Source organism: Strix aluco, chromosome Z, assembly GCF_031877795.1.
Source record: "Strix aluco isolate bStrAlu1 chromosome Z, bStrAlu1.hap1, whole genome shotgun sequence".
In the NCBI taxonomy this organism is placed as follows: domain Eukaryota; kingdom Metazoa; phylum Chordata; class Aves; order Strigiformes; family Strigidae; genus Strix; species Strix aluco.
In genome coordinates this window covers 70,604,958-70,630,101 of record NC_133971.1, presented here as the reverse complement: position 1 = coordinate 70,630,101, position 25,144 = coordinate 70,604,958, and the positions used below count along the sequence as shown (strand labels likewise).

General features: G+C 41.4%; 1 protein-coding gene across 1 annotated transcript; it reads right to left on the bottom strand.

Annotated features, from left to right (window-relative positions):
- Nucleotides 1–1,906: 1,906 nt before the first annotated feature.
- On the bottom strand, nt 1,907–11,915 carry LOC141918492 (fructose-1,6-bisphosphatase 1). Its single transcript, XM_074813045.1, has 7 exons — nt 11,705–11,915; nt 8,980–9,142; nt 7,201–7,293; nt 6,047–6,190; nt 4,678–4,815; nt 3,331–3,450; nt 1,907–2,326 (listed from the first exon to the last, which is right to left on the bottom strand). Exons 1-7 carry the CDS (start codon nt 11,872–11,874, stop codon nt 2,135–2,137), a joined length of 1,020 nt encoding a protein of 339 aa, XP_074669146.1. The 5' UTR covers nt 11,875–11,915; the 3' UTR covers nt 1,907–2,134.
- Between the last annotated feature and the right edge of the window lie 13,229 nt (nt 11,916–25,144).

The following is a 25,144-nucleotide window of genomic DNA, read 5'->3' as shown; positions in this document are numbered from 1 at the left end:
GAAATCACAATGAAAAGACAAACAGCTGCAAGTATTGCATTTTTTTTTTCTTTTACAAAAGCGAGAGCACAGCCATATCTCAGTTGTAGGCTGCTCACTTGAACAGGCAGAGGAAGCAGCATTGGTCCTAGCACAAGGAAGAGCAGCCTGTGAAGAAAAACCCGGGCCACAGGAGCTCCCCAGCACACGGCTGTCCCACTCGCTGCCTGGTCACATGAAGTCCTCTCCCACATCATGGCACAGGGCTCATAGGTCAGGGTAGTAAACTTCCTCCTTCCAGGCTGGCCCCCTGACTGGCAACAAGGGCACCTCACTGGGAGATATGTGTTTGAGCCTTCTCCCAGAGGAGAAATAATCAGAAATTAGACAACATAACGCATGGTCATTGTTTGTGGGGTGCCTGATTTTGCAGGTGCATATCAGGCTAAGTATGTAAGCCATGATCTGCTCATTCTCCAGAGCAGAGTTTGGCCTACAGAGGAGTCAGATCCTGTGCAGGGGCAGACTTGGGCCTTCACAGTGTAAAAAGCAAGAGCACAGGCAGAGCGAAAGCTCGGTGGAGATTTCCAGGACTGTTCCAATCCTTTAAAGGCTCAGGTACCTGAAAGCCCTGTCTTCACTAACAAAGCCTTATCAGAAACGGCAGTTTCAGCAGAAACTAGGCAATTCAGTTCCTGCCAGGAATGTCTTGTCTTCTACCACTTTGGAGAACAGATACATGTATGCACCCATCCAAGGTTTACCAATATACCTCCAAATGCCCCAAATGCAACCTGCATCAGAACAAGGGTCCCTCAGACCTTTTTGTGTGAGCCCTCATAGTGCATGCCTTCGCACCATGGCCTTAGGTCCCCCCCCACACTCTTGTCTTCTTGTTTTACCAGAAGAACCAAGCTCATACAGGCTATTTGCACTGATGTATGCATAATCCTTAGACAGGCAGGTTTATAGCTCATTGCACCCATAGACATGGGCTCCTAGACTGTGGCTTGAGTGAATGTTCAGTGGCAGTCTACCCAACAGCAACATCCACATGTCCCTTAGTTTGAGTTTGGCAGTGAGAAATGTAAAAGATTTGCAGATTTAGACTGATTAAAAAACCTTGTGGGCCATACACTGTGCCCAGACAGGTGGGCAGCCCATCTAGCTCCCCAGCACTAACATCGTGTTCCCAGCAGCATGCTCTGAATCAGCATATTAAATGTCAGTATACTTTGTAGGGATCTTCGCAACTTACTTCTGCTTGCGCAGCAGAATCCTTTTCCATAGTAATGCACACTCCCAAAATAACACAAAGAACACCTGGTGGGGGTTGCTAGCAACACACAGGTTCATTTTTTTTATCAAGCAAACAGGTTAATTTCTGGCATATCTTTGCCAGAATTAATAATAATAATAATAATCTTAGCCATCTTATCACAACAGATTGGTACCAAGCTGTCTATACATGCTCCTTATCCAATTCAAAATCCACCTCCAAAATATAATTTTCTTTCCTTGTGTAACTGGATCTGACAGAGTGCCAGCTGGCAATATTGACACAATGTGTCAGAATTAACATACACTAATGTATGTGTTTCACAAATGTTAATTCTCTGTCAGAATAAGCCCAGACTGAAGTACAGTGAGTAACTTTTGGGGCCCAGAAACAATGTGTGAAGGCATACACATTAGCGTTTGTATTTATTGCCAAAGAAGTAAAGACTGGTCTAGGAAAGTTCACTCACTATAAGAGGCTGTGGAATCTTCCCTGCAAGATTTTTAGAAGAGGACAGAGTCAGATATTCTGGTGATAGTTTGTAGTTTGTCTGAGAAAGTTGAGCCTTCCCCTAGTTATTGAACACAGTATGTCCTTATAAAACAGTGGCTTTTGTGTAATCACAAATGATAAATGAAAAAGCAAATGTATTTTTCCCTTGCTTTTACTTTTAATGCTTCCTTTAATGCAATCTTCTAATGCTTTTCGTTGTACAATGCAATTGCACAAGATTTCACTTTTAAAAAAAATCTTATGAAAATATGGCTATCTTGCTACAGAGGTCAGACCATTCAGTCTTGCGGCACTGCAGTGTGTTCTTTGGTTCAGCTGTAAGGCATTTCTTCCCACCAGCACAGTGACTCCAGCAAATTTTCTTTACTTAGCTGAATGCTTCTTGACTATTTCAAGGTACTCCTTCACATCATCAGGAGATCCCAAGACAACAGGCACTCTTTGGTGGATATCCTCAGGCACTATATCTAGTATTGCTTGATGCCCAGTTGTTGCTATTCCCCCAGCCTTCTCAATAACAAAAGCCATAGGATTACATTCATAGAGCAGTCTCAGCTAGAAGAGAAAAATCAAAATAGCAAAGGTCAACCCAGGCAATGCTGAGAATCATGAAATGTAAATATATTTAGTGTTTGATTTAAAACCAATCAACACTCAAAGTACTCCATATTTTATATAAACTTTGACTCAAGAATGAAATTTGGTGGACTGTTCTTTCAAACAAAACACAGTGACTGCTGGATTTGCCCAAATTGAGTGCTTTCTCCATAGCTCATGTTTGCATTGTGCTCTTTACACAGAGATAAAGCTTGTATGTAAGACACAACCTTTAACAAGGCAGCAGACCACGTAGGCCTGTGTGAAAAGAAAGAAAAACACTGGCCCTGAGTGTGTCATTAGGTTTCTCTAATGAATAACTGCATCTTATCTGCAACCTGAAGCAATAATTTACAGACAATTACAAAACAGATGAAAGGTCTTTGCTGAATAAACAGTCCCCTTGTCAGCCTGTAACTGTGTTATCTTCCCTGACTGACCATCGTCCTGGCAGAGGCAGCCACCCATCGTTTTCCTCCAGATGAGGCAGTGTTAACAAGTACAAGATGCAGATGTTTTTACTTTGGCACAGCTTCTTGTAAGGGATGCACTAAATTTAGGCTTCTTACATACTAGCTTGTAATAGGAGTGTCAGGGTAATGTGGGTGGTTTATTTTGCTTTGTAATGTTTTTCTTGGTTGGGACCAGCATGGTTTGGGCTAAGATGGTACAGAGAAGCCTGTCTGAACAGCACACCTCTTGGTATGCTCCATAATCTGAATGGACCTGGGGTTAAAGAGAAGTCAATGCAGCTGAAACAGTTTAGAAGCAGCCCTAAAACAGATGTCTGACAACAGGTTGCTGTCACTCATGACAGGGTGCAAGGAGTGGCCATACCCACACACCAGAGGTTCAAGGTACCAAGTTATAAAACTCATGTTCTGCAGCCGAAATACTGATCTATGGTAGTGAAATATCTAGATAATGTAACATTTTCTGTAATTGGGCTTATTCAGATTTACCTTTCCTTTGGGACTTTTGGAGTTTGCAGGATACAGAAAGATTCCTCCATACACCAGTGTGCGATGTACATCAGCCACCATAGATCCTATGTACCTCCCACCATATGGTGAAGTGCCATCCTACAGAAAGACATTTAAATAAATGTAACTTTCAATTACATCAGGTTAATATTTTTTTTTCTTCTTCCCTTCTCTTAGTGGTCCTAACATCTAACTCCTCTATATTGTGATTCATTGATAATATTCAAAGCAGTTTTGGAGAAAATTTCAATTTCCTCCTCATTTTCTAATTGGGAAAATCCAAGGAAGAGGACTGACAGAAGATTTCAGGATAGATGAATAGCAGTGCCAACAACAGAAAACGCACATATGCTCTCCATCAGTGCTCTAACCCTTTGGAATATACTGCATTTCTAGTAGCAAAAAGATCCAGTGCTAGGAATTGATGTTGGGCTTTTTTGTTTTGTAGCAGTAAAAAATATCAAGGACTAGAAGTAGTGATCTTTCCTACTTCTTCTACCCATTTTTGCCAGCTTTTTTGGTAAGAAAAAGTTAATAGTTGACTACTGATATTATTTCCTTATACTCCAGAGAGTATGTTTTAACATCTAAATAAACAACACCTTAAGCCTGGCAAGATGCCAGGTGAAAGCACCAGTCTTTGTTCAGAGCAAGATCAGGAAGTCAAGAAGGGACACAAAGACTTAACAATAGCAAATGCTTACACTCCATTGTGAATGTAATAACTTCAGTGATGACAGACGTAAGGTGTGAGAACAGGCATGACTTTTATGGGCAGTCCTTAGAGCTTCAGGCCTCCTGACACCAGCACCACAAAGTGAACCCTGAAACTACACTAGCTTTTCAAGTGAGACGCCTCTTCAGGATCTAGCTTGTGTGAGCACTGAGCAATGACCCACTGCCATCCCCCCTTGGCTCTCCATCTACTCAGACGCTACAGTGAGGAAGCAGCAATCTAACACACATGCCAATCAAATTTCTTCATCACCAGATGAGACCTCCTCTCTAGTTGACTACCAAATTCCCAGTTTTGCCTCCAGCACCATTACTCAGGTGCCCAGACAGGAAGGAAGATTAAAAAGAAAAAAGAAAGAAAGGGGAACAAAAAAAAGAAAAAAAAAGAGGTGCAATGCAGTACTGAAGGATGGTGAAATATCTGGTCACATCAACCATTGCTCTAACTATCAGTCCTACATGAAGATACATTTTAAATACACAAGAAAGGAAAACAAGCTCTGAACAGTGCATGAGACAGTGATTGATCATAGAGTTGGAAATTGAGTGTTTCTTGTCATCTGAAAGTTTCTCTGAAACAGGTTCTTTTACCTCAGGGAATTTCTTCTTTTTAAGATACTCTGTGACTGCAGAATCGAAGTATTTAGCATAGCCTTCATTAAGACTGTAGATATTTCCCTTCTTTTTGATTTTCACATCCCTATCCACCAAAATGAATTCTCCAATTGCCTAACAGTAAGAAAGAAAAACAATTTGTGAACGTTAATTGCTCATTTATTTACAAACCAGGGCAAAAACCAATCATACACACAATTTATGAGAAATTTACTACTGCTGCCACTTTCTTTAATAACTCAGTAGCTACAAAAAAAGTGGAATTTGCAATTTAGATGCGAAGTGTTTTGCTTATCCATAAAACACAGACAGAGCATGAATCCTGGGGTCATGCAAGCTTCTTCATACTACCATTGCCAGCTCTCTATCACTTTTTCATGCAAAAAAATGCTGTTGCCTGTAGATTTATTTAGCTCTCCACTCTTTTGCTAGACTTACAATGAAAGTACAGCTCTGACGAGTTTGGAACTGAGAGTGCTGGTTGAAGCAATGCATAATCATGTTCAAGTAGCTGTAGATATTCCAGTTCATCTTAGCTTGGGCTAACTGGATGCCTGGAGTCAAGAGAGTCAATCTCTATAAGGAAGGGCTGGTCTGTTTAGTTTTCACTAAAGTAAATTTCCAAGTTAGTGCTAAAAATAAACAAAATATCATGTGTGCTCAAAGTTAAATCTGCTATCTAAATATAGACAAAAATACATGCAGCTACTTAAGCTGTTACTTATAGGGAGCACACAGTTATATTACCTGCTGCTTGATGACTGCAGCTTCTAAAAATTTAACACTGCCAAGTGACACAGCCTGACTAACTGATAACAAAAAAAGGATCACTAAAGCAAACTACTTTCTGCTATGGTCAATATGACTTCTATTTTAAAACTCATATGGCCAACGCATGCTAGAACATCAAATGCACCCAAACATGTCACTTACTCTTTTACACATCATGGTGGGATCTGAAAACACAGAAGAAGGTTAAATATTTCTGCTTCTCTGGTTTACTAAGGTCCTATCATTAAGGAAAAGAAAAGTCTTAAAGGGCATTCTGCATTGCAGAAAACAGCACATTTTAAATATCAGATGACTTGGCAATTTGGCGCATTCTGTATATTTGCTTCACTGACTCGGCTGTCTTCCCATTGTTGAATCACACATAGCACTGCTGCAGTGGGCAGACAGAATGTAAAAATCTCTTGACCTTATTGCCAATGGGTTATAAAGTGTATTTCTTTTATCCACGTTAGCTTGAAAATCACTCCTTTGTTTGATTTTTCTGCGGACAAACAGTACTTAGAGACAGTATCTTGTTATCCTTAATGAACAAAGAAACAGAACACATTCTCACCGGATCCAGCATGAAACAGTTGACACCTCCAGCGGAAGTAGCCAGTACCAACATTGTGGCACTCCCATAGAGAGCATAACCCGCTGCCACAAGATTACGCCCAGGTTGTAAAGCATCTTTACCAGAAGGTTCATCAGGGGACATCTAGAATAAGAAGGAACATAGTCAGCTTTGCTTATTTCTGTAGCTGATACATAACTGGGGTCTCTGTGAAAGGAACAGTCTTCTACTCCATATCCATGCATGAGGTGGCACAAATGCTTCCATGATCCACAACTGAGATTCTTACTGGATGCACTAATACAAATTATATGGAGGAGACAAACACACTGATCTAGAAATGGTCTTGTATAAACCTAGTTGGAATGCAGGAAACAGGAAAGGATTAAGGAGATAATAGAGAGCTGTGTACCTCCTTGTACACAGGTGATGATGAACACAGCTCGGAGAAAAACTCCAAGGCACAGTTGAAAAGCAAACAATGAAAATGACTCACGGCATTCACAGCTGATCAAAAGTACTTCGGATTATTTTTTCTTTTGCTTCATACAAAAATGAAGTTGAAAATAGTTATTTTGGCATGTATGACAACATACAAAAGATTATTAAAATGGACAGCTGGGTGTGTTTTATCTGACTTACTTTTTCCTACATCTTGTGACATGTAAGTCTGGTATTTCAAGCTCCTTCAGACAAGGTTTCTGCCTTTCACAGTGAATTAAACACTTCAAATGCACATGCCATGTTTCAGCTCAGGTTTGTGTTTGAAGCCTGTCCTCAGGCTAACAGGACTATTAGTACAGAGAACAACAAAACTAAAAGCAATTCCCCAGGTTGTTGACAGCCACGTGGTATTTGTCTCAACACAAATATTCATGAAATCTAAGACATGATTTGTTTGTAAGGGGTAGTTCCTTTAGCTGGCTAAATATCAGTCAGGCGTGCACATATAGGTGTCTCATTTTCTATGAGACTAGTGCAAATCCCTCACAAATGTTTTATACGGGTGTCTGTAAAATAGTGGATTTAACTTAAAGCTGGTTCTGAAAGATTCTTTCAGTTTAGTTACACTTTATTAAGTCTTCACATGCAATTATAATTCATCAAATTGTGCACAACGATAGCTTTTCCTGTCCTACATGAAGGCATTTTACCTTTCTATAGATGGCAAAGATGGTCCCAATGGAAACAAGACAGTCAATGTTTGATGAGCCATCTAGAGGGTCTATGCAGACTATGTATTTACCCTAGAAAATATAAAAGAGGGAGCAACTAGATTAGTGACATTATTTACCCACTTCCCCCAAATAAAAGTACCTCAGTAGGTAAATTTTCTTACAGACTTTCAAAGCAATATAAACTTTTATAGCTTATGAAGGAAGTGAATTCAAATGTTAGAAATGCTTTCGCCCAGATTTCATTCTTGATTACAACTGTGTGATCTGTGCCACAGTAGAAGTTGGGAAAGTAAGTAACAGATGATGACATGGGAAAGGTGAAGTTTTCCTACACAATTTTTAATTAAATATATATATATACACATTTTAATTATTAGTTTAACTTCATCTACTGAATTAAGGCTGGTCCTGTAATATCTACCATTTAGGTTACACTTTCTCGTCTCTAACAAAATGGCTTTCTGAATTATAAGGAAAAAAACAAATTAAGAAGATCAACCCTTTTCATGCAGAGGTAAAATTAGAGACACTAAAAAGGCCTTTAACACCTGACATTCATAAACTACACATTTCACTTTATCTGTGCTCTGAATGAACAGATGGTCAGAAATTACCTTAGCAAGTCTGTGGTCTTATCCTGGTTTTTGGGTTTTTCCCCACCCAGAAAAAGAATGGTCCCTGCCTATTGTCATATTAAGGATTCCTGTAGGTACAGGAAATTGCCAGTACTGAGGAAACAGCTGAATCAACTGTACCTTCTAAATAGCTAGGCTTCCCCTTATGTTATCCACAGTCATTTTAACACGTAACAACAGTAAGTGTTTATTCACTTTTTGTTTGATTTCGCTCTGCATGCCAGAAACTTATTTAAGTCGAACAGTGCTCTACTCTGCAGGTAGGAATTCTGGGTAGGAATTCTGATAAAAACACCATATTAGCTCACATTTACTTTAGAAAAGCATCCCATCACTGAGCCTCCCTCAGTGATCTTTGAGGATCTAAAACTATAATTATATTTGTTCAGGTCTAAAGCAATCTTTGTTCATCCAATGCCTGTAAAATCAGTTTTCAAGATTTCTCATCAGGGAGAGAAAGAGAGAACTGCTTTGACAAAGCAAACATTATTATACTTTCTGAATTATGTTTTAGTTGTTTGTTTTTGCTAAATTTTTACTCAGATTTTTATATGATCACACCAAAATATTACCTAGGAAAAAGGAATGATCACTCAACAAGTGCATGCAGACTTCTGAATATAAATAATAATAAGTAATAAATGAGTAAATTTTTTTTTATTATTGTTGCTAAAGCCTTTCATGGGCTTCAAGGACAATTTACATGAACGAAAGAATTTGAGATTTGGTCTGCACAGAAGAGCTCCTCAGTGTCCTCCTGAGAAAGATACTTTATGAAAGGGCTTGACTGACTCAGAGCATAGTTCCAGAGATCAGATAGGATAAACAAGAAATTAGTTTCCTTCACAATTAGGAAAAGCTGGGAAAAACAGAATGTGGGGAGGAACAATAGAGGAAAAAAACCACAAAAAACAAGCGTCAGTCTCAAGAGCAGAAATAACAGAAAGGACAAATGTTGACTGACACTCTCTTCACCTGAGCCTTACCCCTTCATTCACCAGTATAGAAAAGTACATGTTTTCTGAAATTTTTAGCTCAGTTTCAGTTTCTCAAATCTGAAGCAATACACCTGTAAAGGCTGATTTGAAATCAAGCGGGGAGAACCTTTAAAGCTACTAACCTGTTTTTCAGCTTCCACTATCACAGCATCTTTGTTTTCTTCCGACACGATAACACATGTGCTGAAGGATGACTTGAGCATGTTAATCACCAGGTCATTGGACAGGATGTCCAACTTCTTTACTTGATCTCCTGTCACATTGGTAGACCCAGCAATTCCATAGCTAGAGCAATGGCAAGAGAGAGCATTTCATGAGAACGGGGCACTACATCTTCTGAAGTGCCCTGTTTCTGGCAACCTTGTGCTTGTAAAGCATGTTGTAAGACAAACAGCACTTTCTGATGATATCTCAGCTCTCTTAAGCCTGGTTTTTATTTACTGTCCAGTGGATTCTTGGTGAGACCTGCTAACATTAGATGTGGTGGCAAATCTAGAAGACACTGAACATGAGGAACACAAACCAAGGAATCGCCTTTCAATGGTCCTTAAACTATAGCAAACATAGACAGAGCAGGCTGTGAAGGCTGAATTACAATAATCTGGTTATTTAATCAGCTCTTAACTTTAAGACCTGAATACTGACCTGAATCCTAGGTTCCAATATTATAGCTGCATACCCTAAAAGCTGAGACTTCAATAGAAACTCATACCTAAAAAGTAACAACAAACTAATGACACTAGTTACACTATAACTTCTGTATGTAATTTGCTACTGGTTAGCAACATGATATACAAATTGCACTAGAAACACTTTGCTCACAGGTAAATCAACATTTTTATGGTTCAATGTTTTCAGTTTTGACTTTAGGTAGTAAACATCTCCTTGGGAATAAAACTCAGAAATATAAATACAGAATACAAATAATACCCTGTGAGCTAATCAGAATCAAACCATCTGGCATCAGGAAGTACCAGGAGACTTTGAGATAGGTGATTTCGAAAACATTCAAAACAGAGAGGGGAAGTTTAGCTCTTAGAAGAGAAAAACAATAGCCAGCTCTGCACATATTCAGATGACTCTTGCATACTTCAGCTACGATTCATTGATTAGGCTGAATACTGGTGTTTCAGTTTTTTTGTAACAACACTGAACACACTACTTTAGGAATGTACAGCATTTCTTCAGTTTAATGCATGAGACAAAGAAAAACATCTGGCATAATTCTCTGTCTTTCTCCTTCTCCCTGTTACAGTGGCCTGAATATTTTTCTGGAAGTGTGGAAGTGCTTTTAGAAAACAATGTACTTTGAACAGTGCACTTGCAAGCAGAGGCACAAGTCCTCATCCTCAGAGCAATAACTCCATATGGCCAGCAGCTACAGCTCTCACACCTTGTCTGTTGGGGACTTCTCGGAGGGGATGGCAGAGTGCCCTGCGCAGAGCCCGCAGCTGGGAAGGGAGTGGCCTCCCCAACTGTTCTGCACCTCCACTGCTGGGAAGCACTGAGCATACAGCTGAGCCTGAGGATGACCCTCAGAAATGGGCCCCAGCGATCCCTACTTGTTCACATTCCCTGATAGCCCAGCAAAATCCCACCACTGGTTACAAAATGCAGTCCCACAATGGGAGATGCACTGCTCAAGGAGGCTCACAAGTCTGAAGCTGGCTACCCCAGCACTGGTGGAGAGTCAAACCATTGTAGGGGAGCATAAGGTAAGGCTATCAGCACAGGTATTGAACCTGTGGGCAGCTGTCAATGGACATACATGCCTACATAAGGAATGGGGCCTTAGGCTGTTGCAAATCAGGTCACCGATGGGAAACCCTGATTTTTACTGATAGACATAGGAGGCACATGAAAGGCCTAGCACATAGTGATTAAAAAACTACCACAGTTATATAAAGTCTGAAGTCAAAACAGAGAAGAGTATTTCAAACATACAGGAAGTGGAGGATTTTTATTCTCTATTGCAGTTGCCTCTGCTTATTAACTACAGTCACCACATTTTTCAGCTCTCTGATACATTTTGTAATAAATGTTACCCTGTATTGCCAAATGTCTTTTGCTTTTTCTGTTTTCTGCTACATGGTTTGTAGAGGCACATTTTCTGCTACATTTTCCATTAAGTAATGAAGCAGCCCATGTCTAAAGCCCTGATCAGAACCCAATTTGGCTCATCCACAATACGTAAAATACTTCAGGGGATTAGTTACCTACAACCGGTTTCAGTTATTTAACATTTCAAGAGCTCTAATTTCCTTCTGGTGCATCTCCAGAGCAACTCCCCACTGACTACAGACACCACTGTTCCTAACCAGTGCCCTTTCTAAAAGTCTTAACCATCCAAAGCTTCACAGAGAAACTCAAGTTGCTATGATGCGATATGAAGAAAACCACACTGAATTTGATTAAAAGCCTCATAACGTAAAACGGTGCTTTGATATTAAGATACTGACTACAATGAGCAATAATTCAGCCATCGCTTGACAGGCTTTGTCTTTCAGTCTGTTTGTTTGGACTTCTAGTCCATGGCACACAAACCTGCTGAAGGTTTGCATGAAGGTCTATCAGCTGCAGACATCTGTCCAAGACTGCATGCCTTATATTATTAAAAAGTCATAGGACCCATTTCACCTGAGAAAATCAAGAGTCCAAGGTGCTAAAGGAGTGAGTTACAGCTCTGTGCAAGGGGAGGGGGTGTGGATGCAATCCACCCGCAGGCCTTTGGGGTGACACCCCCCACCCCCACCACCGCGGAGGCGGCAGGGTCCCCTGGACGCGCAGGGATGCGTGGAGGCGCGGATGGTACCGGCGCTCCCCCCGCCCCGCCACCCCGGGACTCACAGGTTGGCGATGCCCGCCTTCCGGACGGCGGTGGAGATGGCTTTGATGGCCGTGCAGAGGGAGTTGAGGAGCTGCGTGAACTCCCCGGTGCCTTTCGCCCGCCTGCCTTCCTCCATCACGAAGCGGGTCATGGTGATGACATTGGTGTCGAAGGCGGAGCGGTCCGTCATGTTGGCGGCGACGGGAGAGTGGAGCGCCCGCCGCCGCCGCCGCCGTCACTAGTCCGGGATGAAGGGGAGGGGGGGGGGGGCGGGGGGCGTGTCCGGGGGCGTGTCCGAGGGCGGTGAGAGTCCGGAGCGGAGGGTACCCCGCTCTCGCCCCCTCTCCCCGCCGGGCTGGGGGAAGGCGGGGATGGGGATGGGGATGGGGATGAGGGTGAGGGTGAGGGTGAGGGTGAGGGTGAGGGTGAGGGTGAGGGTGAGGATGAGGGTGAGGGTGAGGGTGAGGGTGAGGGTGAAGGTAAGGGTGAGGGTGAGGGTGAGGATGAAGGTGAGGATGAAGATGAGAATGAAGATGAGGATGAGAGGAGCCCCGCCCCCCCTTCCCCCTGCCCCCCCTAAAATAACAGCAGCGTGGAAACCCCAGAAGCATCCTTTTTTTGACCAAAGAGAGTCTCATTCCTACACACTGCAGGGGACAGATGCTTGAGGCATCTGGTATGTGAATGGCACAGAAAGAGAATCAACACACGGGTCCTGCAGCTCGTAGGGTTGGCAACACTCACACTTCAATGGTCATGGCCCTGAAAGCACGACCAAAAATGCAGAAGTCTGCTTCGTTTCACTGCTTGATTGCAAAACTCTGAGTGTGATATGTGGGTTATGGTGAACTGCACACAATCTACAGAGCAAGGTTAGTATCTTCTGCCTCACAGGAATGCTGTTATCCTGACCCAGCAGTACAGGAAAAACACACATTTAGTAATCGATTCCATCAAGTATTAACTTCTGTTTAAAGAGATCATGCTAAACCCATGTGCACCAATGTATTCAACACCATAAAAAAGCTTCAAGGAAACAGCCACTGGCAGCTGGACCCAACAATGAGATTTTTGTAATAAACTCTCCAACCTGTTCAATAGAAAGATATAGGTCAAGTCCCACTCCAAAAGCTAGAAACTAATGCACCTCATACAAATACTGCTAGAAACATAGACCATCCTGAACCTCACTGCTTTTGACACCAGCCTTTCTGGTTGTGCAGCAAAATCAAGCAATATGTTTTGCTGCTAATGTTTGATTAGAAAAATACAGGCACTAGTAAGTGAAACCAGGTTCACCCAACACCTGACCCTAGATACACACTTTCACACAATAATCTGACAAGTACAAATCTGGATATGGATGATCTACTCTATATGGTGTACATTTGTTGTACTACCTATCAATTTATCTTTGTATTATCTAAGGAGATAAATCCCAGAAATTCTGACTACTTTTCAATAGAATACATCTGTGAGTTGGATAAGTACAGTCTCAAATCCTAAAATTGAAACCACAAACTGAAATAATTCCTGGTGGTGTGAAATGCAGGGCACAAATCTTTTAATATGTGCAACTCTTTGCACAGATATGTTCTTTCTTCATGCAAAGCACATGGCATATAGACGTTACATACTTCAAAGGTATGCATAAATGTCTTCTCCTGCAAGTGCATACAACTTTGGCCTAATTTAGCCATGCCCAGGATTACAGACAGTCCTGAAGATATAAGTAGCTGTAATGCTCTTCTGAATGGATATTTCAGTCTTTGGCAAGTGGTTACCAGCCCAGCATCACAAAAATGTTCTTGGAGTGGCAGGTAGATTTTTTAAAATTTAAAAAACATTGAAACTGGCTCTTTCTTTAAGGGTAAACAATGTTTTATCAACCACCTATAGCAACTACTCCAGTCTTCATAGTTGACAACAATTAATAGCAAAGATCACATAAAATTTTGGATGAGTGCACTTAAACTGAATAGAAACAAGTATGCTAGAACAACCTGGGAATATGGGTGTGGGAGTTATGATAATAAACCCCAGAGTTGCTGATTTGGGACAATTTACCTTATTTGTGAAGACCCTAACAAATACATCAGTAACCTGCAGGAAGAGCTGTACTTCAGTGTAAAGATGAGTTCAAAATGGTCACAACCTGAGGTTTTGGTATCCAGGTCTGAGGGTAACTCACCTCTTCCACTTTAGTCACAGGTCTACACATATTCTACTCAAGTTCTGAGCTGAAACCCATGCCCTTTTGGAGTTGGTGGGGTGAGTGGGACAAGAGTTTTACTTCACCATTCCTACCATGGAAGCCAGGTAGAAACAAGCAAGCTGTGAACAGAAGTAGCAATCATTTGAAAGGATGCTGGTTTCACACTGGTCCATCCTGATATGCAAGTAGTGTAATTATTCTTAGCAGATATAGCGTGTTCATAATCTTCTGCAGTCAGGACAACTCAATATACTATAGATTAACCCATTTCCACACCCCTGGCCTTAGAATATGTGCATACATTTGTCTTTTCTGGGATTCCACTATAGTGTAGAAAGTTGACTTGACATTAAATAATTAAGATCTAATGGTAGAGGGTAGACAAGTTGTGAGAACATAAAGCTTAGTGCCATAAATTGCCTGATACCTACCCAACTTTTCAGCCAGAATCTCAACCTGCAGTGAGTTTCCTGATGTGACAGTTGGCTATTTAGCAGGCCATCTATCTAAGCTTATCTGTACTAGCCAGAGACTACAGTGTAGGTATACCCTGAGATTATTCCGATCAATTCTCAAGCATGCATTTGTTAAGAGAAAAGATAACCAGCTTAGCCAGTGTTATAATATGGGCTTATTTTTTTCCTCTTTGTCAGTATTTTCACATCTCTTAGGACAATACAGGAAGATGTCAGAAGCAAAATGAAAAAGGAGATATCACCAGTGTCAAAAGATATTTGAAATACAGATGAAAAATTTCAACATACTAAAACACATATGCAGTCCTACAGCCACCATGTTGTGTGGTAACTATAAAATCACTGTAAGATTAAAAGTAGGTTCTACATGCTGTGAACCTTTCCCTTTAGAAATCAGTAGTTAAACATTTATTGAAAATGAATTTGTGGCATTTGAGAAGAAAGGTCAGTGCCGGTTGACTAAACATTGCTGAAACAGCTCACTTCCATATAGAAGAAAACAGTCTTGTTTGTGAACAAATGACGTTCAACATGGTTCACAGCTATTTTAGAACTGTAAGTATCCAAAACCACATAACTTCTTTGAAACAAACTTTTCTCCCAGCACATAAAATCCCAAATGTGTAATTATTTTGAAAATAAGACACATGCTGATGAGAAATCCCCAGGTATTTTGTCATTAAGCTTGCCTCCTGTAGGTTCAAATGACAGCCAAAAAGACAATGGGAGTGAAATCCCTTCAAAAAGACCTTCTTCTACTGGAGTAAGAGTGCCCATGTGGGAAAGACAGCTCTAGGTCCCACTTTTGCTGAGTAAAAATTTTCTTTGTGCAAAAGTGTCACAGCTGCAGAAGTTTTGTGCTAGGTGGTTGGATGGAGAGTACAATCCAGCAAGTCAAACTAAGATCATTCGCAAGGCAGTGTCACTCCACCAGTGCTGATGATCTCTACCTTGCTATGGTTTAGGGCTGGGGCAGTGTGAAGAGGATTACTGAGGCTGGTCCTTGCTGCTGCAGGAGATGGATCAGAAAGAGCTGCAGTAGCTTGTGCAGAGCTTCAGTCGGGGAAGAGTACCACGTGGGAAATTGCCAGGCTTATTTCTACCTCAACAAACAATCTTCCGACTTTGATTCAGAAAGGGCTTCATTTTGCCTACATGCATTTCCTATGCTGGGACAGCATCCCAGAATATTCATTTACGACTGTGATAGCAGAGTGCTTCACATCTCAGGACACGGGTGAATGATACCAGAAAGCATACACTTACGTAAAAATTTATGTAATTATGAGTACAAATTGGCTAAAAGTTTCTCAGTATAGTAGCTGTAAAATGGGATTCATTTAACATTATGCATTAAATTGCTCTGACAATTTGTACGGATTTCCCTATGATTAATAAGCAGAATTAAACTATAAGGTTAATATTAATTAAAATCTAGTGTGAAGGGATTTTCGTGTACCGTGCCCACCTACTGCCCTCTCGTGGGAGTATGAACATTGTCAGCATTTTAGTGTGAGACTGGCTCTTGTGAGAGTACTTTTGCAGTTTTCTGTAGGGTGACACAGCACCTAACGTGCAGACAGTAGATCCTGGAAAGAAAGTCTACACGCCTCTGAAATACAAATATTGAACTGTAATTTTTAAATCTCTGTATTTGTTACTTATCCACAAGATTCTACCAGGCAAGCAGACCAAATAATATGTTACCTGAATTTTACATTTGCTATCATTTCTTATCTTGTAAAGTGTATAAACTAAAAGACTGTTAAGTAATCATTCCAAGTCTACATCAACAAAACTAAAAAAAAAAAAAAAGGTGCTAAAAACGTGTAGAGATTTTAGTGCACTCAATACTAGGCTAAGGTAATCAAAGTATAATTATAATTTTTAACAGTTCACTTTGCAGAAATAAATAATTTTTGTCAATATAGAGTGCTGTAATGTCATGATTACATGATACAAATTGTCAGTGTAACAACCAAATGGAAATAAGATTGCTTTTGTACATTTGAAGTGGGAGTCTACAAAATTCAAGACTCCCAGAGAAAGAACACGTGGTATAAAAGGTCAAACTCTGTTCTCAAACCCTGATCCTAGGTTAGATTGCTGGGACAGGTCTCCCATTAACGCCCTTGCGGATTTAGTTGCTGGCTCAAATACTTAGTAATATTGTTGTATTTCAAAGTACAATCTGTTCAGGTTTTTCAGATCCTGTTGTTTGGGATGAGTTACATGGACAGTGTTGCAGAGGTTCAGCTGTGAAGGTCTAACTTAAGCATTTTTTCAGCTCTGGTAATTTCAATTTTACATAATGCAATTCAGAATTTCTAGATAATCTCAAATGTTTATCAGCACGATCAAAAGTATTTTTTTCCATAAAGGTACAGAAGAAAGAGTGGTTGGCTTTTCCAGCTTTATTGGCAGTGTCTGACCTGGAATTCTTCTGTTAGTGAGATACATACTACAGGTCATGATGCAGAAATGCAGCATAGTATCCACAAAAGACTACTTTTGTGTAAGCGTCTAAAAAATATGTCCAACAAAGGAGTGTGAATGATACATGGTTATTTCCTGTTGTTCTTTACCATATGTATTCTGTTTGATGCCAGAAGCATGGGAAATAAAAAACTCTGAATTGACTGATAACTATTACATTTAAAAATTAATTTAATCCATAGTTTGCAGAGTTTGCCACAGCTTCTAAATTCTGAATTAGCATCAGCTAATCAATATTATGGCCTTGTGATGCAGGTAGGCAAGTAAAGAAAATCAAAGAAAAAACTTTACCCTGGGTCATAGAGAGAATTTGTGCCAGAATGAAAAGCTGGCTGATTACTTTGGGAATTCACGCAGTTTGAGATAGAGTGAAAGAAAATGGGAAAAGGAAGCACTTAACAATACAAAATTACATTTCTGTGTCTTTCCTTTTGCTCAACTAACTTGATATTTCTTTGATAATAAAATTGCAGACAGTACAGAAGAAAGTAGAGAATGGACATGTCAAGCACATACTGAGTCAGCTCTGGAGAAAGAGCAAGAAAGTTCAGCCCATAGAGTTAGGACACCACTGCAAGATGGTATGACTTTAAAAACAGGAGTGAGAGGTGGGTAGAAACAAACCTATACTTGAGATTGCTATAAAGTCGATTTGATTGTAACAGGATTATTAAGCAGTAGCTCAAAACCCTTTTCCACTAAGTAGTTATTAGCTATAAAATCCTGTTCTAAAGTCAGATTTTATCTTACAACTTCCCATCATTGCTGCAAGTAGGCTTACTTTACTGATGGCAGTAGTAGCAAAACATTTCCTTTGATAATAACAGTATCACACGTGTATAGCCATTTAGTGCTTTCTTTGTACAGCCTGTAGCATGCAAGGGATCTAGTCTGCAACTGGATCTTGCAGGTGGTAGTGCAATACAGAAAAGGCACTGTCATCAGTCTTGCTTGAGATGCATACTGAGCAACTTTGTCTTAACATTATATGATTTTCATAGAATCGTAGAATCATTCAGGTTGGAAAAGACCCTTGGGATCATCAAGTCCAACCATCGGCCCTACTCTACAAAGTTCTCCCCTACACCATATCCCCCAACATCTCATCCAAACGACCCTTAAACACATCCAGGGATGGTGACTCCACCACCTCCCTGGGCAGCCTATTCCACTGTCTGACCACTCTGTCTGTGAAAAATTTTTTCCCAATGTCCAGTCTAAACCTCCCCTGTTGCAGTTTAAAGCCATTCCCTCTTGTTCTGTCGCTAATTACCTGTGAGAAGAGACCAGCACCAACCTCTCTACAATGTCCTTTCAGGTAGGTGTAGAGAGTGATGAAGTCTCCCCTCAGCCTTCTCCTCCTCAAACTGAACAGTACCAGCTCCTTTCAATTGCTCCTCATAGGATTTGTTCTCCAGGCCCTTCACCAGCTTCGTTGCCCTCTGCACTCGCTCCAGCACCTCGATATCTCTCTTGTATTGAGGTGCCCAAAACTGGACACAATACTCCAGGTGTGGCCTCACCAGTGCAGAGTACAGGGGGACTATCACCTCCCTACTTCTGCTGGTCACACTATTTCTAATACAAGCCAGGATGCCGTTGGCTTTCTTGGACACCTGGGCACACTGCCGGCTCATGTTCAGCTGCTTGTCAATTAGAACCCCCAGATCCTTTTCTTCCAGACAGCTCTCCAGCCACACCTCCCCAAGCCTGTAGTGATGCATGGGGTTGTTGTGGCCCAAGTGCAGGACCTGGCACTTGGCCTTGTTGAAGCTCATCCCGTTAACGTTGGCCCACCGATCCAATCTATCCAAGTCTCTCTGTAGAGCCTCCCTATCCTCATGCAGATCGACACTCCCACTTAACTTGGTGTCATCTGCAAATTTACTGATAATGCACTCTATGTCCTTATCAAGATCATCAATAAAGATGTTAAACAGAAATAGTCCCAACAACCGAGCCCTGAGGAACACCACTTGTGACTGGCCACCAGCTGGATTTAACTCCATTGACCACCACTCTCTGGGACCATTCATCCAGCCAGTGCTTGACCCAGCAGACCGTACACTCATCCAGGCTATGAGCAGCCAGTTTTTCTGTGAGAATTCTATGGGGAACTGCACCAAATGTTTTTCGAAAATCCAGGTAGATAATATCCACAGCTTTTCCCTTGTCCAACAGTCAGGTCATCTTGTTATAGAAGGAGATCAGGTTTGTCAGGCAGGACCTGCCTTTCATAACCCCATGCTGACTAGGCCTGATCCCCTGGTTGTCCATTATATGACTTGTAATGGCACTCAAGATGATCTGCTCCATGACCTTCCCTGGTTCCGAGGTCAGACTGACAGGTCTATAGTTTCCTGGATCCTCCTTTCTGCCTCTCTTGTAGATGGCTGTCACATTTGCCACCCTCCAGTCCAATGGGACCTCCCCAGTTAGCCATGACTTCAGGTAAATCATGGAAAGCGGCTTGGTGATCACATCTGCCAACTCTTTCAGCACCCTTGGGTGTAACCCATCCGGTCCCACAGACTTGTGTGCATCCAAGCGGTGTAGCAGGTCTCTGACCACTTCCTCTTCAACTGTGCTGACGTCAATTTGCTTCCCCTCCCCATCTCCCAGCTCATGAGGCTGGGTGTCCAGGGAACAGCCAGTTCTACTGCTAAAGACTGAGGCAAAGTAGGTGTTGAGCACCTCAGCCTTTTCCTAGTCCTTAGTTACCATGTTTCCCTCTGCATCCAATAAAGGAGGGAGATTTTCCCTAATCCTCCTTTTGCTGTTAACAAATTTACAGAAACATTTTTTATTATCCTTAACAGCTGTAGCCAGGTTGAGCTCTAGCTGTGCTTTTGCTCTCCTGATGTTCTCCCTGCATAGCTTCACTACATCTTTATAGTCTTCATGAAAGACCTGCCCCCTCTTCCAAAGGTCATAGATTCTCCTTTTGTTCTTGAGATCCAGCCAAAGGTCCCTGTTTAGCCAGGCCGGTCTCCTTCCCCTCCTGCTTGTTTTTCAGCACACAGGAACAGCCTGCTCCTGTGACTTTAAGACTTCTCTCTTGAAGTATGTCCAGCCTTCCTGGACTCCCATATCCTTCAGGGCAGCCTCCCAAGGGATTTTGTCAATCAGTCTTCTGAACAGGTCAAAGTTTGCCCTCCGGAAGTCCAAGGTGGCAGTTTTACTAACCCCTGTCTTTGTTTCTCTGAGGATTAAAAACTCAATCATCTCATGATCACTGCACCCTAGACAGCCTCCAACCTTTACTTCCCCCGCAAGCTCTTCCCTGTTCACAAGAAGCAGGTCCAGGAGGGCACCTCCCCTGGTCGGCTCAGTCACCAGCTGTGTGAGGAAGTTATCCTCCACACATTCCAGGAACCTCCTGGATTGTTCCCTCTCTGCTGTGTTGTGATCCCAGCAGATACCCGGGAGGTTAAAGTCCCCCACAAGAACAACCGCAAGTGACCGCGAGATTTCTCCCAACTGTTTATAGAAAGCTTCATCCACCTCACTGCTTTGGTTGGGAGGTCTATAGCAGACTCCCACAGCAAGATCTGATTTATTGGTCCTTAACCTAATCCAAACACTCTCAATTTGTTCTGATCAAACAATCTATTGTAAAAGTAAATTCACCTGTGCATGAGTACACATGTAGGGTTAAAATGAAAAGGATAATTTTAAGACTGCTTGAGAATTTAGTTTCATGACTCACATAGGTATGAATGGGTTAAACTCCAGCCCTTGCTTTGCAAATGTGCTAGTACAGTTCCGGATGCCTGTTCATCACACAACACAACGCTGATATCCAAAACACTCTATGTATCAAAACAGGGAGAAAACAGTGTAGATGACAATGTCAGAATCAGACTTTTGATCACTGGGAAATATATTTCAATTTGTTCAACTTCCAGTATCGAGGCATACTGGTTCCCAGCTGATTTCAGAACATAGGTAAGAGAGCCCAGGGATGTATCTAGACCAGGGTCCAGGTCCCACAGTAGGAGACAGAGGTGCTGTTTAGGAGATCATGTAAGCCTGGCCATTCCTGCACTCCTTTCCCCTCCTACTCTCTCCATATGTAACTGGACCAGGGATGCTAGAAGGTGCACCCCTGTCTGTTGCTTTAGTGTTCCTGTCCAGGTATTTTTGTCATAGATAATATAATAGAAAACCACAACCCAAACCCTAGTGCATTGCAACATATGGCCCTGCCACCCTAGGAGCCTGATAACAAAGGCAGATGTTTCTTGTTGAACTCATTTCTGTGAGTCTGAGGAAAGTATCATGAACACATGGAAAAAGCAACAGCTGCCAAAGCACTTTTTTAGTGTGACTCTGAGGAAATAGTAAGATGTATTTTTATATGTGTGCTGGCTGAGAGAGATCTGAACAACAAGCAAAGAAACTGTTTCACAGTCTCTTTCCTGTTCTTGAAGGATTCAGAATGCTACTGCATGCTTTTTATAAGGAAACAGGTAGTAATCAGTGCTGGAAGAAGAGGAAAAAACATGGATGCAGCTCAAGCTCTGCAGGAGCTGTAAGCCCCTGCTTCTCTGAGTCTATCAGAGGTGTCTTGACTGGCTCCTGGGTCCTGTTGCACCCAGCAAGAGACATAGAGAGAGCTAAGATCTAGATTCCACATGAGGTGTTGTCTCCAGCTGAGCTGGGAACTCAGCACTGGTGCTTAGAGAGGATCTGTTCCTTCTTATGGAGGTGGTACCTTTCCACTGTGAGTACCAGTGTTTCTCTGCTTCTTTTAAGCTCAAGATTTAGTGAGAGGTGTAAGTTAGGTGTCCTTATTCCCTGAGACAAGATGCTGATGATCAGGGGAGAAGCAGTGGCTCCCAAGACAAAGGCCTCATGGTACAGCAGGAACTTGGTACTGCATGTGGTGGCCATTGTCAGTGTGACACACTTATTTTCTAGATGAAATGTGTGGGTACAAATATAACACCATGACCTTGTAGGTATCACAGAAACACTTGGTTCCCCCCAGTTCTTCTGTCCCTAGAAACAACTTACAAAAATTAACCAACTGTCCAAGCTAGCATCTAAAGAAATGATGGGGTGATACTTTTAGAGTCCATAGCACTAGATAGAAATTTTGTGATGGAAGAGGTATTTGAGACTGCTCAGTGTTGCCCATGGGGGATTCAGCATTGACTGGAGAGAATGAAAAGGGATGCCAGGCCATTAACTTGGAATGTAGACACATCATAATTTTTCCAGTGCACACTAACTCCACAAGGGATATTTGGCTGTTACATCATCCACCTCAGCAAAATATATCACTTTTGATAACATGTTTGCAGTGGTTCCTCCAAACCCTTTCTTAAAAGAGCAAGTATAAATGATTAGAAGGAGAGACTATAAATGATCAGAACTGCTGTGGCACTGAAAGAAGTCTTCCACTAGGGCCAGATGCTGCCACTCTGTGAGTGGGGCCAGGGCAGTGCAGCTGCAGAGCTGACACTGAAGCATGTGTGCATGCGTACGCGCATGAGCACGTGTGCACATACTCACACAAACACACCCTCTTCTAGCAGGGCTGGTATGACTGGTAGCCTATTAATTTTTTGTGTTGATGAAAACCAGACTTGTTGAGGCAGCGATATGTGATGTCTGCCCAGTCACAGAGCATCTGGAAGCTCATGAAAAGTGTATTATATTGCAAGAAACATAAAGGAAGCCTGATCTCTGATCACAGATGAGAGACAGAAGGTGAAGGAGCAGAAATTGGCTCAGAAGGCCGAAGTCTGAGAACGTGCTGCCAGATGATGGCAGCTGTCAGCTGGTTCAGTGGGAAATCTGGAAAGGAGTGTAGGTGAAAACAGTTAGCGTGATAACTACCCTCATGAACACTGGAAGAGAGAAAAGAAATCCCTTCCGGGTAAAGACACCTTGACAGAGTAACACACAGATGACAATATCTGTGTTCAGTATTGAGGCAAAATGTTGCTGACTTCAGGCATCTGCCAGGAAGAATATCCTTTTAATATGTGGGAAGAATTAAGACTTCAACACAGAACACTCTTTGGTCTGTTCATGCCCACAATGATCAGGATAGGGATCTAGGACAGCACCATGCCTGCAGATACAAATCAGCATAGAGATCTGGAACTGCTTTTGGCATGGCAAGATGACTTTAAGAATAACCTTTCATGTTAATCCCATCTGCTCTCCATTACCATGAAGAACACAAAGCTGCTTAAGCCATCCGTGTAGACCAGAAGTTAACTTTTTCCCTGAAGAAAGTGGTATTTCATGTCTTTATTTCATCCTGTTCAGCAACTGATTATCTCACACTTATGAAATACCTGCAGCTAGTGCTGGCCTAAGGTCTAGGGCACATCAAGGTGTCCCAATTCTTAAACCATTGTTCACTCCTTTTTCGAATAGCACTAGCTGAGAAAACTCATTGCAAACTGCAGTTAGGTGACCGTTTCCTGGGCATGTTAGAGATGACACTGTTCTGTATTTTCACACAGGCTGAGACTAAGATAAAAAATCAGGGTGGGGAGAGAAAAGATCACACTCACAGCTTCCAACAAATGGGATAATGATGTTGGTATGGGTAATGATTCTGCAAGCAAGTAACCCATACACATCTGTATCATTCGAGACTGTGCTTTACCCACAGACATTTTACTAGTGACAGAAAGAGTAACAGCAATTAAATCATTCTGTATGGTGGAAAAGATATATTCTCTATTTTTTCCTTTCTTCTGTAATACTGCTTGAGGTTTATGAACTATGAGGTGTAGTTTTCTTGCTTGAAACCTCTTTTGAAAGGTTACATAATAATAAATGAATATTAACTGTATTCTCGACAGGCAGTCTTTTCTGTGATGTTGTTAGGAGAGGATAACTACAGATCAGTAGGGCTAAAAACTTGAAGCTCAAGTTCCTAGTGTTTAAGGAGACAAAAAAGCATGTGGAAGTTCAAACCAATAAATGGGTCTGAAATTTCGTTAATTTTAATGGCAGAGTTCTTTGTTATTAATTAAGGCTAAGATTTTATTAGTGAGATTGCTCATAAATTCAGATGACTGATTCCCTGGTTTGTTCCCATCTTCATGTGACATGCTGGTAAGAGGAAGGTTCAGTTTGTAGCATGCTGCAACAGGTATGTTCCAGAGTAATGGTGGTAGAAAACTTTGGTGTTTTGAGTACAGCTTATAATGAAGATACATTTTTTTTTTGTATGCAAGGCTGGATTGGATGTATTCAAACACAGTATTCAAAGTTCTGTCTTGCCAGTAGGTGCTCAGTCTGTTTCTCCTGTTTTGTATTATTTCAGTTGCACTGCTCATTGGCTATGATAACAATTGCAGACTGGTCTCTGTGAAACAGAAGCACCTCAGAAAACCTGGGGAAGAAGTCATGCATTTCACTAATGAAATGAGATAAATAGTGGGGAACAACTTACAAAACCAAGCAAGATAACAGCCAAGATCTAGTAGAGCTGTTGTGCTCTAGAGGAAATACTCAGATACAGTACTTAGGGGCAGACTGGAGTAGTCTGAGGAAAAAAGTTTGTTGAACATATCTGGATCCTATCTCCACTTAAGTCATATGTTTGTGTGTATGAGTAAGAACAGAAATCCTACACCTCCGTTTTCACTCTCTGGAAAGCCATTAGTAAAGAATATGGTACAGCATGAGTTAGACATGAGCAGATATCCAGCACTTACAGATAGCACTGTTCCCATCTAAATGTAATATCTTTTTACAAAGGTGAGACAGTACTTTCCAGGTGACAAATTCAGTGAGAGCTCTTATAACAGTAAATCCATGCATGACAAAAGGATAGTAAACCCAAGGATCATATTTTTAAAGGGTCAAGTGACTGAAGTATGTTCCAATTTTCAAAGGACTGTGGGTTTTGTGTATGTGCATCTGCACTACCATACAGAAATATATATGCATTCTTTTTAGACTTGCTAGGTTAAATCTTGCTAGCAGCACGGAGCTCTGCATGAGCTAATTAACAGTGTTTTCCAGGCTTCTGGAAAAATAATCTCAATACCTCATTTCTTCCCAGAAGGAAATAGGTAAGGTACAAAGTTGTGAGAACCATCTTCCAAATCAAGGAAGTGAAAAGATACATGCCAGAAAAGTTGAATTATTTGCCTGGTTTTTGCTGTTGCTTTAAGAGAAAAGCAATACATGAGAGTTGCCTCACTTATAGGATAGGTTGTGAAGATAATCAGTTAGTAAAGCACTTTGATATGCTAGCACAGAATATGATATAGAATTGCAAGCTACTTATTTTT

What these genes read in the sequence shown, in the direction of transcription:
- LOC141918492 (XM_074813045.1), bottom strand. Translation starts at nt 11,874, where the DNA reads ATGACGGACCGCTCCGCCTTCGACACCAATGTCATCACCATGACCCGC. An exon ending in TCTTTGCCATCTATAGAAAG is followed by an intron (nt 6,191 to 7,200) that starts GTAAAATGCCTT and finishes TTCTTATTCTAG; the next exon opens with ATGTCCCCTGATGAACCTTC. An exon ending in ACTGTTTCATGCTGGATCCG is followed by an intron (nt 4,816 to 6,046) that starts GTGAGAATGTGT and finishes TCTTACTGTTAG; the next exon opens with GCAATTGGAGAATTCATTTT.